The sequence below is a fragment of the Cherax quadricarinatus genome, chromosome 8 (genome assembly GCF_038502225.1).
Source record: "Cherax quadricarinatus isolate ZL_2023a chromosome 8, ASM3850222v1, whole genome shotgun sequence".
In the NCBI taxonomy this organism is placed as follows: domain Eukaryota; kingdom Metazoa; phylum Arthropoda; class Malacostraca; order Decapoda; family Parastacidae; genus Cherax; species Cherax quadricarinatus.
The window spans coordinates 2,193,730-2,209,411 of record NC_091299.1 but is presented as its reverse complement, the minus strand read 5'-3'; the positions used below and the strand labels follow the sequence as shown (position 1 = coordinate 2,209,411).

At 51.4% G+C, this 15,682-nt stretch overlaps 1 protein-coding gene across 2 annotated transcripts in view; it reads right to left on the bottom strand.

Annotated features, from left to right (window-relative positions):
- The window catches only part of LOC128685340 (connectin), a 457,747-nt gene extending 451,266 nt beyond the window's left edge, over positions 1-6,481 (bottom strand). For both annotated transcript variants that reach the window (XM_070082748.1, XM_070082749.1), the window contains exon 1: positions 6,308-6,481. In XM_070082748.1, coding sequence (XP_069938849.1) covers positions 6,308-6,451 — 144 coding nt within the window. In that variant the 5' untranslated portion in view covers positions 6,452-6,481. The remainder of the gene's footprint in view (positions 1-6,307) is intronic.
- Between the last annotated feature and the right edge of the window lie 9,201 nt (positions 6,482-15,682).

Sequence of the window (15,682 nt, the reverse complement as noted above, 5' to 3'; positions counted from 1 at the left end):
AACACCTGCAGGTTACCTACCAGTCACTAGCGTACCAACACCTGCAGGTTACCTACCAGTCACTAGCGTACCAACACTTGCAGGTTACCTGCCAATCACTAGCGTACCAACACCTGCAGGTTACCTACCAGTCACTAGCGTACCAACACCTGTAGGTTACCTACCAGTCACTAGCGTACCAACACCTGCAGGATACCTACCAGTCACTAGCGTACCAACACCTGCAGGTTACCTACCAGTCACTAGCGTACCAACACCTGCAGGTTACCTACCAGTCACTAGCGTACCAACACCTGCAGGTTACCTGCCAATCACTAGCGTACCAACACCTGCAGGTTACCTGCCAATCACTAGCGTACCAACACCTGCAGGTTACCTACCAGTCACTAGCGTACCAACACCTGCAGGTTACCTACCAGTCACTAGCGTACCAACACCTGCAGGTTACCTACCAGTCACTAGCGTACCAACACCTGTAGGTTACCTACCAGTCACTAGCGTACCAACACCTGCAGGTTACCTACCAGTCACTAGCGTACCAACACTTGCAGGTTACCTGCCAATCACTAGCGTACCAACACCTGCAGGTTACCTGCCAATCACTAGCGTACCAACACCTGCAGGTTACCTACCAGTCACTAGCGTACCAAAACCTGCAGATTATCTACCAGTCACTAGCGTACCAACACCTGCAGGTTACCTGCCAGTCACTAGCGTACCAACATCTGCAGGTTACCTGCCAATCACTAGCGTACCAACACCTGCAGGTTACCTGCCAGTCACTAGCGTACCAACATCTGCAGGTTACCTGCCAATCACTAGCGTACCAACACCTGCAGGTTACCTGCCAGTCACTAGCGTACCAACACCTGCAGGTTACATACCAATCACTAGCGTACCAACACCTGCAGGTTACCTGCCAATCACTAGCGTACCAACACCTGCAGGTTACCTACCAGTCACTAGCGTACCAACACCTGCAGGTTACCTACCAATCACTAGCGTACCAACACCTGCAGGTTACCTACCAGTCACTAGCGTACCAACACCTGCAGGTTACCTACCAGTCACTAGCGTACCAACACCTGTAGGTTACCTACCAATCACTAGCGTACCAACACCTGCAGGTTACCTGCCAGTCACTAGCGTACCAACACCTGCAGGTTACCTGCCAATCACTAGCGTACCAACACCTGCAGGTTACCTACCAATCACTAGCGTACCAACACCTGCAGGTTACCTACCAGTCACTAGCGTACCAACACCTGCAGGTTACCTACCAGTCACTAGCGTACCAACACCTGTAGGTTACCTACCAATCACTAGCGTACCAACACCTGCAGGTTACCTGCAAATCACTAGCGTACCAACACCTGCAGGTTACATACCAGTCACTAGCGTACCAACATCTGCAGGTTACCTGCCAATCACTAGCGTACCAACACCTGCAGGTTACCTGCCAATGACTAGCGTACCAACACCTGCAGGTTACCTACCAGTCACTAGCGTACCAAAACCTGCAGATTATCTACCAGTCACTAGCGTACCAACACCTGCAGGTTACCTGCCAGTCACTAGCGTACCAACATCTGCAGGTTACCTGCCAATCACTAGCGTACCAACACCTGCAGGTTACCTGTCAGTCACTAGCGTACCAACACCTGCAGATTACCTGCCAATAACTAGCGTACCAACACCTGTAGGTTACCTACCAGTCACTAGCGTACCAACACCTGCAGGTTACCTACCAGTCACTAGCGTACCAACACCTGTAGGTTACCTGCCAGTCACTAGCGTACCAACACCTGTAGGTTACCTACCAATCACTAGCGTACCAACACCTGCAGGTTACCTGCCAGTCACTAGCGTACCAACACCTGCAGGTTACCTGCCAATCACTAGCGTACCAATACCTGCAGGTTACCTACCAGTTACTAGCGTACCAACACCTGCAGGTTACCTACCAGTGACTAGCGTACCAACACCTGCAGGTTACCTACCAATCACTAGCGTACCAACACCTGCAGGTTACCTACCAGTCACTAGCGTACCAACACCTGTAGGTTACCTACCAGTCACTAGCGTACCAACACCTGTAGGTTACCTACCAGTCACTAGCGTACCAACACCTGTAGGTTACCTACCAGTCACTAGCGTACCAACACCTGTAGGTTACCTACCAGTCACTAGCGTACCAACACCTGCAGGTTACCTGCAAATCACTAGCGTACCAACACCTGCAGGTTACCTGCTAGTCACTAGCGCACCAACACCTGCAGGTTACCTGCCAGTCACTAGCGTACCAACACCTGCAGGTTACCTACCAGTCACTAGCGTACCAACACCTGCAGGTTACCTGCCAGTCACTAGCGTACCAACACCTGCAGGTTACCTACCAGTCACTAGCGTACCAACACCTGCAGGTTACCTACCAGTCACTAGCGTACCAACACTTGCAGGTTACCTGCCAATCACTAGCGTACCAACACCTGTAGGTTACCTACCAGTCACTAGCGTACCAACACCTGCAGGTTACCTACCAGTCACTAGCGTACCAACACCTGTAGGTCACCTACCAGTCACTAGCGTACCAACACCTGCAGGTTACCTACCAGTCACTAGCGTACCAACACTTGCAGGTTACCTGCCAATCACTAGCGTACCAACACCTGCAGGTTACCTGCCAATCACTAGCGCACCAACACCTGCAGGTTACCTACCAGTCACTAGCGTACCAAAACCTGCACATTATCTACCAGTCACTAGCGTACCAACACCTGCAGGTTACCTGCCAGTCACTAGCGTACCAACATCTGCAGGTTACCTGCCAATCACTAGCGTACCAACACCTGCAGGTTACCTGCCAGTCACTAGCGTACCAACATCTGCAGGTTACCTGCCAATCACTAGCGTACCAACACCTGCAGGTTACCTGCCAGTCACTAGCGTACCAACACCTGCAGGTTACATACCAATCACTAGCGTACCAACACCTGCAGGTTACCTGCCAATCACTAGCGTACCAACACCTGCAGGTTACCTACCAGTCACTAGCGTACCAACACCTGCAGGTTACCTACCAATCACTAGCGTACCAACACCTGCAGGTTACCTACCAGTCACTAGCGTACCAACACCTGCAGGTTACCTACCAGTCACTAGCGTACCAACACCTGTAGGTTACCTACCAATCACTAGCGTACCAACACCTGCAGGTTACCTGCCAGTCACTAGCGTACCAACACCTGCAGGTTACCTGCAAATCACTAGCGTACCAACACCTGCAGGTTACCTACCAGTCACTAGCGTACCAACAACTGCAGGTTACCTGCCAATCACTAGCGTACCAACACCTGCAGGTTACCTGCCAGTCACTAGCGTACCAACACCTGCAGGTTACCTACCAGTCACTAGCGTACCAAAACCTGCAGATTATCTACCAGTCACTAGCGTACCAACACCTGCAGGTTACCTGCCAGTCACTAGCGTACCAACATCAGCAGGTTACCTGCCAATCACTAGCGTACCAACACCTGCAGGTTACCTGTCAGTCACTAGCGTACCAACACCTGCAGGTTACCTGCCAATCACTAGCGTACCAACACCTGTAGGTTACCTACCAGTCACTAGCGTACCAACACCTGCAGGTTACCTACCAGTCACTAGCGTACCAACACCTGTAGGTTACCTACCAATCACTAGCGTACCAACACCTGCAGGTTACCTGCCAGTCACTAGCGTACCAACACCTGCAGGTTACCTGCCAATCACTAGCGTACCAATACCTGCAGGTTACCTACCAGTTACTAGCGTACCAACATCTGCAGGTTACCTACCAGTCACTAGCGTACCAACACCTGCAGGTTACCTACCAATCACTAGCGTACCAACACCTGCAGGTTACCTGCCAATCACTAGCGTACCAACACCTGCAGGTTACCTACCAGTCACTAGCGTACCAACACCTGCAGGTTACCTACCAGTCACTAGCGTACCAACACCTGCAGGTTACCTACCAGTCACTAGCGTACCAACACCTGCAGGTTACCTGCTAGTCACTAGGGCACCAACACCTGCAGGTTACCTGCCAGTCACTAGCGTACCAACACCTGCAGGTTACCTACCAGTCACTAGCGTACCAACACCTGCAGGTTACCTGCCAGTCACTAGCGTACCAACACCTGCAGGTTACCTACCAGTCACTAGCGTACCAACACCTGCAGGTTACCTGCCAGTCACTAGCGTACCAACACCTGCAGGTTACCTACCAGTCACTAGCGTACCAACACCTGCAGGTTACCTACCAGTCACTAGCGTACCAACACCTGCAGGTTACCTACCAGTCACTAGCGTACCAACACCTGCAGGTTGCCTACCAATCACTAGCGTACCAACACCTGCAGGTTACCTGCCAATCACTAGTGTACCAACACCTGCAGGTTACCTGCCAGTCACTAGCGTACCAACACCTGCAGGTTACCTGCTAGTCACTAGCGTATCAACACCTGCAGGTTACCTGCCAATCACTAGCGTACCAACACCTGCAGGTTACCTGCCAATCACTAGCGTACCAAAACCTGCAGGTTACCTGCCAATCACTAGCGTACCAACACCTGCAGGTTACCTGCCAATGACTAGCGTACCAACACCTGCAGGTTACCTGCCAATCACTAGCGTACCAACACCTGCAGGTTACCTACCAGTCACTAGCGTACCAACACCTGCAGGTTACCTACCAGTCACTAGCGTACCAACACCTGCAGGTTACCTACCAATCACTAGCGTACCAACACCTGCAGGTTACCTACCAATCACTAGCGTACCAACACCTGCAGGTTACCTGCCAATCACTAGCGTACCAACACCTGCAGGTTATCTACCAGTCACTAGCGTACCAACACCTGCAGGTTACCTACCAGTCACTAGCGTACCAACACCTGCAGGTTACCTGCCAATCACTAGCGTACCAACACCTGCAGGTTACCTACCAGTCACTAGCGTACCAACACCTGCAGGTTACCTGCCAATCACTAGCGTACCAACACCTGCAGGTTACCTACCAGTCACTAGCGTACCAACACCTGCAGGTTACCTACCAGTCACTAGCGTACCAACACCTGCAGGTTACCTGCCAGTCACTAGCGTACCAACACCTGCAGGTTACCTACCAGTCACTAGCGTACCAACACCTGCATCAATAGTGCAGTATTACCGACGGACTCTGATAGCAATTATAATTATATTTTGCACTCGTCTGTAAATTTTCAAAGACGCCTTTCCTCATTCTTTTAAATACGGTCGTTTAAGCGCGTTGTTTATAGCAAATAAATAAATACACCTTAATCTTTCTTGAAATTATTGGATTAAATTTCTAATGGGTAGCTGCTGGGAAGATTTTTTTGTATAAATTTTTCACACACACACACACACACACACACACACACACACACACACACACACACACACACACACACACACATGTTTCGTAGCGCTTCGTAAAATCACTGGCAGCGATTACTTCAACAACTTATGAAAATCCGTGTTTAAATTCACATTATTCTTAATCCTTAAATTACCCTTATCAAGCACAAAGAAGGTCCATGGAAAATAGCGGCTGACGTGTCCGCTCCAAGATCGTAATTTTCCTGCCAACATGAGCCAATTCCCAAATGCATCACTAAGACTTTGGGATCTGTCGGAGAACAAAATGGCTAAAGTAAACGGGGAGTCGAACAGGAAGGAGGGTATCTATGGAGACAGAAGAAGAGAGGGGGAACTTACTGGGAAGAGAGGATCTAAGGGAGCCCTTCTCCTCTATGAAGAAAGGGTCTAGGGAGCCCTTCTCCTCTATGAAGAAAGGGTCTAGGGAGCCCTTCTCCTCTATGAAAAGAGGATCTTGGGAGCCCTTCTCCTCTATGAAGAAAGGGTCTAGGGAGCCCTTCTCCTCTATGAAGAAAGGGTCTAGGGAGCCCTTCTCCTCTATGAAAAGAGGATCTTGGGAGCCCTTCTTTATTAAGAAAGGGTCTAGGGAGTACGTCCCCTCTATGAAGAAAGTGTCTAGGGGGCCCTTCCGCTCCGTGAAGAGAGGACCCAAGCGGCTCTTCTCTGGAGACAAGACCCATGGCCCTTTGTATATAATCTAAGACCCTCTTTGGTTAGGGAAATTCCCATACTGTGAGTGTAAAACACATAATACTCTTCATAGGGTCATAGGGAACCTATGACCCTATGCAGATAGGGAAACGAGGACCACCGTGTCAATGGGAGACTCGGAAACCTCTTGCGGATACAGGATTCTCGAGCATACCTCGAACATTTCAATCCCCGGTAGGTGCTGGATGGCTACAGTGGGGATAGTCTTGAGGGTGCCGTCCGGTCGCAGGTGCAGCGTCAGTCTCTTGATCTTGGTCTGAGATACAAAACCTTCCCAGATGTATTCGTTCTTGGACATGTCATTGAAGATCCAGCAGTTGCCCTCTTCAGCCTGAGGAAATGAGGATAAGTTAGATGCAGCAGGCAACAAAAATTAATGCTAATAACAATGCTAACTGAATGATGCTGCGACAGTACCAGATCACGCAGTGCTGTTTAAGGATAGAATTAAATTGTAGATCCCATCGCCTTTGTTTTTAACCATATCAGCCGCTTACCACCAAGGCAGCGGGGAGCTGAAGAATGTAAGGTAGAACACAAATAGCCAACACGTAGGAGACCGACACGTCATTCTAAGTTTCAGTTTCCTATGTGTGGGTTATTTGTGTATTGTTCCAGTCACGGTATTGTGCCCTTTTGTTCTTTAAGGAAAACCGTTCACCATCACTCATTCTCTAGCTGCCTTTTCAGAAATGCAGAGATCACGAACCTTAACATCGCCACCTATAATGAATAAAACACAAGTGCAACACTTGGCCATCTTTATTGCTGGAAGGTTTCACCTGAATATGCAGACACTGTACTTCCCACCTCCACCCCTCCTTCAGAGTGCAGGCACTGTACTTCCCACCTCCACCCCTCACTGTACTTCCCACCTCCACCTCTCCTTCAGAGTGCAGACACTGTACTTCCCACCTCCACCCCTCCTTCAGAGTGCAGACACTGTACTTCCCACCTCCACCCCTCCTTCAGAGTGCAGACACTGTACTTCCCACCTCCACCCCTCCTTCAGGGTGCAGGCACTGTACTTCCCACCTCCACCCCTCCTTCAGAGTGCAGGCACTGTACTTCCCACCTCCACCCCTCCTTCAGAGTGCAGGCACTGTACTTCCCACCTCCACCCCTCCTTCAGAGTGCAGACACTGTACTTCCCACCTCCACTCCTTCAGAGTGCAGACACTGTACTTCCCACCTCCACCCCTCCTTCAGAGTGCAGGCACTGTACTTCCCACCTCCACCCCTCCTTCAGAGTGCAGACACTGTACTTCCCACCTCCACCCCTCCTTCAGAGTGCAGACACTGTACTTCCCACCTCCACCCCTCCTTCAGAGTGCAGACACTGTACTTCCCACCTCCACCCCTCCTTCAGAGTGCAGGCACTGTACTTCCCACCTCCACCCCTCCTTCAGAGTGCAGACACTGTACTTCCCACCTCCACCCCTCCTTCAGAGTGCAGGCACTGTACTTCCCACCTCCACTCCTTCAGAGTGCAGACACTGTACTTCCCACCTCCACCCCTCCTTCAGAGTGCAGACACTGTACTTCCCACCTCCAGTCCATCAGAGTGCAGACACTGTACTTCCCACCTCCACCCCTCCTTCAGAGTGCAGACACTGTACTTCCCACCTCCACCCCTCCTTCAGAGTGCAGACACTGTACTTCCCACCTCCAGTCCATCAGAGTGCAGACACTGTACTTCCCACCTCCACTCCTTCAGAGTCCAGACACTGTACTTCCCACCTCCACTCCTTCAGAGTGCAGACACTGTACTTCCCACCTCCACCCCTCCTTCAGAGTGCAGACACTGTACTTCCCACCTCCACTCCTTCAGAGTGCAGGCACTGTACTTCCCACCTCCACCCCTCCTTCAGAGTGCTGGCACTGTACTCCCCACCTCCACCCCTCCTTCAGAGTGCAGACACTGTACTTCCCACCTCCACCCCTCCTTCAGAGTACTGGCACTGTACTTCCCACCTCCACCCTTCTTCAGAGTGCAGACACTGTACTTCCCACCTCCACCCCTCCTTCAGAGTGCAGACACTGTACTTCCCACCTCCACCCCTCCTTCAGAGTGCAGACACTGTACTTCCTACCTCCACCCCTCCTTCAGAGTGTAGACACTGTACTTCCCACCTCCACCCCTCCTTCAGAGTGCAGACACTGTACTTCCCACCTCCACCCCTCTTTCAGAGTTCAGACACTGTACTTCCCACCTCCACCCCTCTTTCAGAGTTCAGACACTGTACTTCCCACCTCCACCCCTCTTTCAGAGTTCAGACACTGTACTTCCCACCTCCACCCCTCTTTCAGAGTTCAGACACTGTACTTCCCACCTCCACCCCTCCTTCAGAGTGCAGGCACTGTACTTCCCACCTCCACCCCTCCTTCAGAGTGCAGACACTGTACTTCCCACCTCCACCCCTCCTTCAGAGTGCAGACACTGTACTTCCCACCTCCACCCCTCCTTCAGAGTGCAGACACTGTACTTCCCACCTCCACCCCTCCTTCAGAGTGCAGACACTGTACTTCCCACCTCCACCCCTCCTTCAGAGTGCAGACACTGTACTTCCCACCTCCACCCCTCCTTCAGAGTGCAGACACTGTACTTCCCACCTCCACCCCTCCTTCAGAGTGCAGGCACTGTACTTCCCACCTCCACCCCTCCTTCAGAGTGCAGACACTGTACTTCCCACCTCCACCCCTCCTTCAGAGTGCAGACACTGTACTTCCCACCTCCACCCCTCCTTCAGAGTGCAGACACTGTACTTCCCACCTCCACCCCTCCTTCAGAGTGCAGACACTGTACTTCCCACCTCCACCCCTCCTTCAGAGTGCAGACACTGTACTTCCCACCTCCACTCCTTCAGAATGCAGGCACTGTACTTCCCACCTCCACCCTTCCTTCTGAGTGCAGACACTGTACTTCCCACCTCCATCCACTCTTCAGAGTGCAGACACTACTTCCCACCTCCACCTTCTTCAGAGTGCAGACACTGTACTTCCCACCACCACCCCTCTTCAGAGTGCAGACACTGTACTTCCCACCTCCACCCTCTTCAGAGTGCAGACACTGTACTTCCCACCACCACCCTCCTTCAGAGTGCAGACACTGTACTTCCCACCTCCACCCCTCCTTCAGAGTGCAGACACTGTACTTCCCACCTCCATCTCCACCTCTCCTTCAGAGTGCAGACACTGTACTTCCCACCTCCACCCCTCCTTCAGAGTGCAGACACTGTACTTCCCACCTCCACCCCTCCTTTAGAGTGCAGACATTGTACTTCCCACCTCCACCCCTCCTTCAGAGTGCAGACACTGTACTTCCCACCTCCACCCCTCCTTCAGAGTGCAGACACTGTACTTCCCACCTCCACCCCTCCTTCAGAGTGCAGACACTGTACTTCCCACCTCCACCCCTCCTTCAGAGTGCAGACACTGTACTTCCCACCTCCACCCCTCCTTCAGAGTGCAGACACTGTACTTCCCACCTCCACCCCTCCTTCAGAGTGCAGACACTGTACTTCCCACCTCCACCCCTCCTTCAGAGTGCAGACACTGTACTTCCCACCTCCACCCCTCCTTCAGAGTGCAGACACTGTACTTCCCACCTCCACCCCTCCTTCAGAGTGCAGACACTGTACTTCCCACCTCCACCCCTCCTTCAGAGTGCAGACACTGTACTACCCACCTCCACCCCTCCTTCAGAGTGCCACTCCTTCAGAGTGCGGACACTGTACTTCCCACCTCCACCCCTCCTTCAGAGTGCAGTCACTATACTTCCCACCTCCACCCCTCCTTCAGAGTGCAGACATTGTACTTCCCACCTCCACCCCTCCTTCAGAGTGCAGACACTGTACTTCCCACCTCCACCCCTCCTTCAGAGTGCTGACACTGTACTTCCCACCTCCACCCCTCCTTCAGAGTGCAGACACTGTACTTCCCACCTCCACCCTTCTTCAGAGTGCAGACACTGTACTTCCCACCTCCACCCCTCCTTCAGAGTGCAGACACTGTACTTCCCACCTCCACCCCTCCTTCAGAGTGCAGACACTGTACTTCCCACCTCCACCCCTCCTTCAGAGTGCAGACACTGTACTTCCCACCTCCACCCCTCCTTCAGAGTGCAGACACTGTACTTCCCACCTCCACCAGAGTGCAGACACTGTACTTCCCACCTCCACCCCTCCTTCAGAGTGCAGACACTGTACTTCCCACCTCCACCCCTCCTTCAGAGTGCAGACACTGTACTTCCCACCTCCACCCCTCCTTCAGAGTGCAGACACTGTACTTCCCACCTCCACCCCTCCTTCAGAGTGCAGACACTGTACTTCCCACCTCCACCCCTCCTTCAGAGTGCAGACACTGTACTTCCCACCTCCACCCCTCCTTCAGAGTGCAGACACTGTACTTCCCACCTCCACCCCTCCTTCAGAGTGCAGACACTGTACTTCCCACCTCCACCCCTCCTTCAGAGTGCAGACACTGTACTTCCCACCTCCACTCCTTCAGAGTGCAGACACTGTACTTCCCACCTCCACCCCTCCTTCAGAGTGCAGACACTGTACTTCCCACCTCCAGAGTGCCCTCCTTCAGAGTGCAGACACTGTACTTCCCACCTCCACCCCCTTCAGAGTGCAGACACTGTACTTCCCACCTCCACCCCTCCTTCAGAGTGCAGACACTGTACTTCCCACCTCCACTGTACTTCCCACCTCCTCCTTCAGAGTGCAGACACTGTACTTCCCACCTCCACCCCTCCTTCAGAGTGCAGACACTGTACTTCCCACCTCCACCCCTCCTTCAGAGTGCAGACACTGTACTTCCCACCTCCACCCCTCCTTCAGAGTGCAGACACTGTACTTCCCACCTCCACCCCTCCTTCAGAGTGCAGACACTGTACTTCCCACCTCCACCCCTCCTTCAGAGTGCAGACACTGTACTTCCCACCTCCACCCCTCCTTCAGGGTGCAGACACTGTACTTCCCACCTCCACCCCTCCTTCAGGGTGCAGACACTGTACTTCCCACCTTCACCCCTCCTTCAGGGTGCAGACACTGTACATCCCACCTCAACCCCACCTTCAGAGAGCAGACACTGTACTTCCCACCTCCACCCCTCCTTCAGAGTGCAGTCACTGTACTTCCCACCTCCACCCCTCCTTCAGAGTGCAGACACTGTACCCCACCTTCAGAGTGCAGACACTGTACGTCCCACCACCCCCCCCCCTTCAGGGCTCAGACACTGTACTTCCCACCTCCACCCCTCCTTCAGAGTGCAGACACTGTACTTCCCACCTCCACCCTCCTTCAGAGTGCAGACACTGTACTTCCCACCTCCACCCTCCTTCAGAGTGCAGACACTGTACTTCCCACCTCCACCCAGAGTCCATCAGAGTGCAGACACTGTACTTCCCACCTCCACCCCTCCTTCAGAGTGCAGACACTGTACTTCCCACCTCCACTCCTTCAGAGTGCAGACACTGTACTTCCCACCTCCACCCCTCCTTCAGAGTGCAGACACTGTACTTCCCACCTCCACTCCTTCAGAGTGCAGACACTGTACTTCCCACCTCCACTCCTTCAGAGTGCAGGCACTGTACTTCCCACCTCCACCCCTCCTTCAGAGTGCAGACACTGTACTTCCCACCTCCACTCCTTCAGAGTGCTGACACTGTACTTCCCACCTCCACCCCTCCTTCAGAGTGCAGACACTGTACTTCCCACCTCCACCCCTCCTTCAGAGTGCAGACACTGTACTTCCCACCTCCACCCCTCCTTCAGAGTGCAGTCACTATACTTCCCACCTCCACCCCTCCTTCAGAGTGCAGACATTGTACTTCCCACCTCCACCCCTCCTTCAGAGTGCGGACACTGTACTTTCCCCCTCCACTCCTTCAGAGTGCTGGCACTATATTTCCCACCTCCATCCCTCCTTTAGAGTGCTGGCACTGTACTTCCTACCTCCACCCCTCCTTCAGAGTGCAGACACTGTACTTCCCACCTCCACCCCTCCTTCAGAGTGCAGACACTGTACTTCCCACCTCCAGTCCATCAGAGTGCAGACACTGTACTTCCCACCTCCACCCCTCCTTCAGAGTGCAGACACTGTACTTCCCACCTCCACCCCTCCTTCAGAGTCAGACTTCAGAGTCCAGACACTGTATTTCCCACCTCCACCCTTCCTTCAGAGTGCAGACGCTGTACTTCCCACCTTCATCTCTCCTTTAGAGTGCAGACACTGTATTTTCCACCTCCACCCTTCCTTCAGACACTGTACTTACCACCTCCACTTCTCCTTCAGAGTGCAGACACTGTACTTCCCACCTTCACCCATCCTTCAGAGTCCAGACACTGTATTTCCCACCTCCACCCTTCCTTCAGAGTGCAGACGCTGTACTTCCCACCTTCATCTCTCCTTCAGAGTGCAGACACTGTACTTCCCACCTCCACCCTTCCTTCAGAGTGCAGGCACTGTACTTCCCACCTCCACCCCTCCTTCAGAGTGCAGACACTGTACTTCCCACCTCCACCTCTCCTTCAGAGTGCAGGCACTGTACTTCCCACCTCCACCCCTCCTTCAGAGTGCAGACACTGTACTTCCCACCTCCATCTCTCCTTCAGAGTGCAGGCACTGTACTTCCCACCTCCACCTCTCCTTCAGAGTGCAGACACTGTACTTCCCACCTCCACCTCTCCTTCAGAGTGCAGACACTGTACTTCCCACCTCCATCTCTCCTTCAGAGTGCAGACACTGTACTTCCCACCTCCACCTCTCCTTCAGAGTGCAGACACTGTACTTCCCACCTCCACCTCTCCTTCAGAGTGCAGGCACTGTACTTCCCACCTCCACCCCTCCTTCAGAGTGCAGGCACTGTACTTCCCACCTCCATCTCTCCTTCAGAGTGCAGACACTGTACTTCCCACCTCCACCTCTCCTTCAGAGTGCGGCCACTGTACTTCCCACCTCCACCTCTCCTTCAGAGTGCAGGCACTGTACTTCCCACCTCCACCTCTCCTTCAGAGTGCAGGCACTGTACTTCCCACCTCCACCTCTCCTTCAGAGTGCAGACACTGTACTTCCCACCTCCACCTCTCCTTCAGAGTGCGGCCACTGTACTTCCCACCTCCACCTCTCCTTCAGAGTGCAGACACTGTACTTCCCACCTCCACCCACCCCTCCATTAGCATGCAGGCACTGTACTTCTCACCATCACCCCTCCATCAGCATGCAGGCATTGTACTTCTCACCACCACCCCTCCATCAGCATGCAGGGACTGTACTTCTCACCACCACCCCTCCATCAGTGTGGAGGCACTGTACTTCCCACCTCTAGAACTCAAGTCCAACAAACTAGTTTCACAAAGCCCCTTCATGAATGTTATCTTGCTTGTACTCCAACAGCATGCTAAATCTCTGAAACCACTTGACTCCCTTCACTCTAATCTAACACGCTCACACAAGCTTGCTGGATGCTCAAGCCATTACCACTTTAAATCAGTCTCCTTCATACTCTCCCTCTATCCCTTCCTGGCACGACCCCCTCCCTCTTCTCTCCTCCACTAAGGAATTTTACACTCTCTTTGTTCATTCTGTTCTACGTCTTTTTAAAATGCCCAAACCGCCTCAGCAACCTCCTGAATCTCTGAATAATATCGCTTATAACCCCCCTTCCCAACTTTTAATTTATTTGTTCTGAGTTCCCGGCATAATATTCACACTACACATTACTCTCCAAGATGACATAACCACTGCCTCCAGCCTCCTCCTCACTGCAGCATTTACAACCACATAGAACCATATAAAAGAATTGATACCACCATACTCTGATACATTCTTGGTACCACCATACTGTGATACATTCTTGGTACCACCATACTGTGATACATTCTTGGTACCACCATACTGTGATACATTCTTGGTACCACCATACTATGATACATTCTTGGTACCACCATACTGTGATACATTCTTGGTACCACCATACTGTGATACATTCTTGGTACCACCATACTGTGATACATTCTTGGTACCAAAGTACTGTGATACATTCTTGGTACCACCATACTCTGATACATTCTTGGTACCACCATACCCTGTTACATTCTTGGCACTACCATACTCTGACACATTCTTGGTACCACCATACTGTGATACATTCTTGGTACCAACATATTCTGATACATTCTTGGTACAACCATACTCTGATACATTCTTGGTACTACCATACTCTGATACACTCTTGGTACCACCATACTCTGATACATTCTTGGTACCACCATACTCTGATACATTCTTGGTACCACCATACTGTGATACATTCTTGGTACCACCATACTCTGATACACTCTTGGTACCACCATACTGTGATACATTCTTGATACCACCATACCCTGTTACATTCTTGGTACTACCATACTCTGATATATTCTTGGCACTACCATACTCTGACACATTCTTGGTACCACCGTACCTTATACATTCTTGGTACCACCATACTCTGATACATTCTTGGTACCACCATATTCTGATACATTCTTGGTAAAACCATACCTGATACATTCTTGGTACCACCATACCTGATACATTCTTGGTAGCACCATACTCTGATACATTCTTGGTACCACCATACCTGATACATTCTTGGTACCTCCATACTCTGATACATTCTTGGTACCACCATACTCTGATACATTCTTGGCACCATCATATTCTTATTCATTCTTGGTACCACCATACTCTGATACATTCTTAGTACCACCATACGCTGATACACTCTTCGTACCACCATCCCTGTTACATTCTTGGTACTACCATACTCTGATACATTCTTGGTACCACCATACTCTGATACATTCTTGGTACCACCCTACTCTGATACATTCTTGGTACCACCATACCTGATACATTCTTGATACCACCATACCCTGTTACATTCTTGGTACTACCATACCCTGTTACATTCTTGGTACCACCATACCCTGTTACATTCTTGGTACCACCATACCCTGTTAAATTCTTGGTACCACCATACCCTGTTATATTCTTTGTACCACCATACCCTGTTACATTCTTGGTACCACCATACCCTGTTACATTCTTGGTACCACCATACTCTGATACATTCTTGGTACCACCATACCCTGTTACATTCTTGGTACTACCATATTCTGATACATTCTTGGTACCACCATACCCTGTTGCATTCTTGGTACTACCATACTCTGAAACATTCTTGGTACCACCATACTCTGATACATTCTTGGCACCACCATACTCTGATACATTCTTGGTACCAAAATACTCTGATACATTCTTGGTACCATCATACTCTGATACATTCTTGGTACCACCATACTCTGATACATTCTTGGTACAACCATACCTGATACATTCTTGGTACCACCATACCTGATACATTCTTGATACCACCATACTCTGATACATTCTTGGTACCACCATACTCTGATACATTCTTGGTACCACCATACTCTGATACATTCTTGGTACAACCATACCTGATACATTCTTG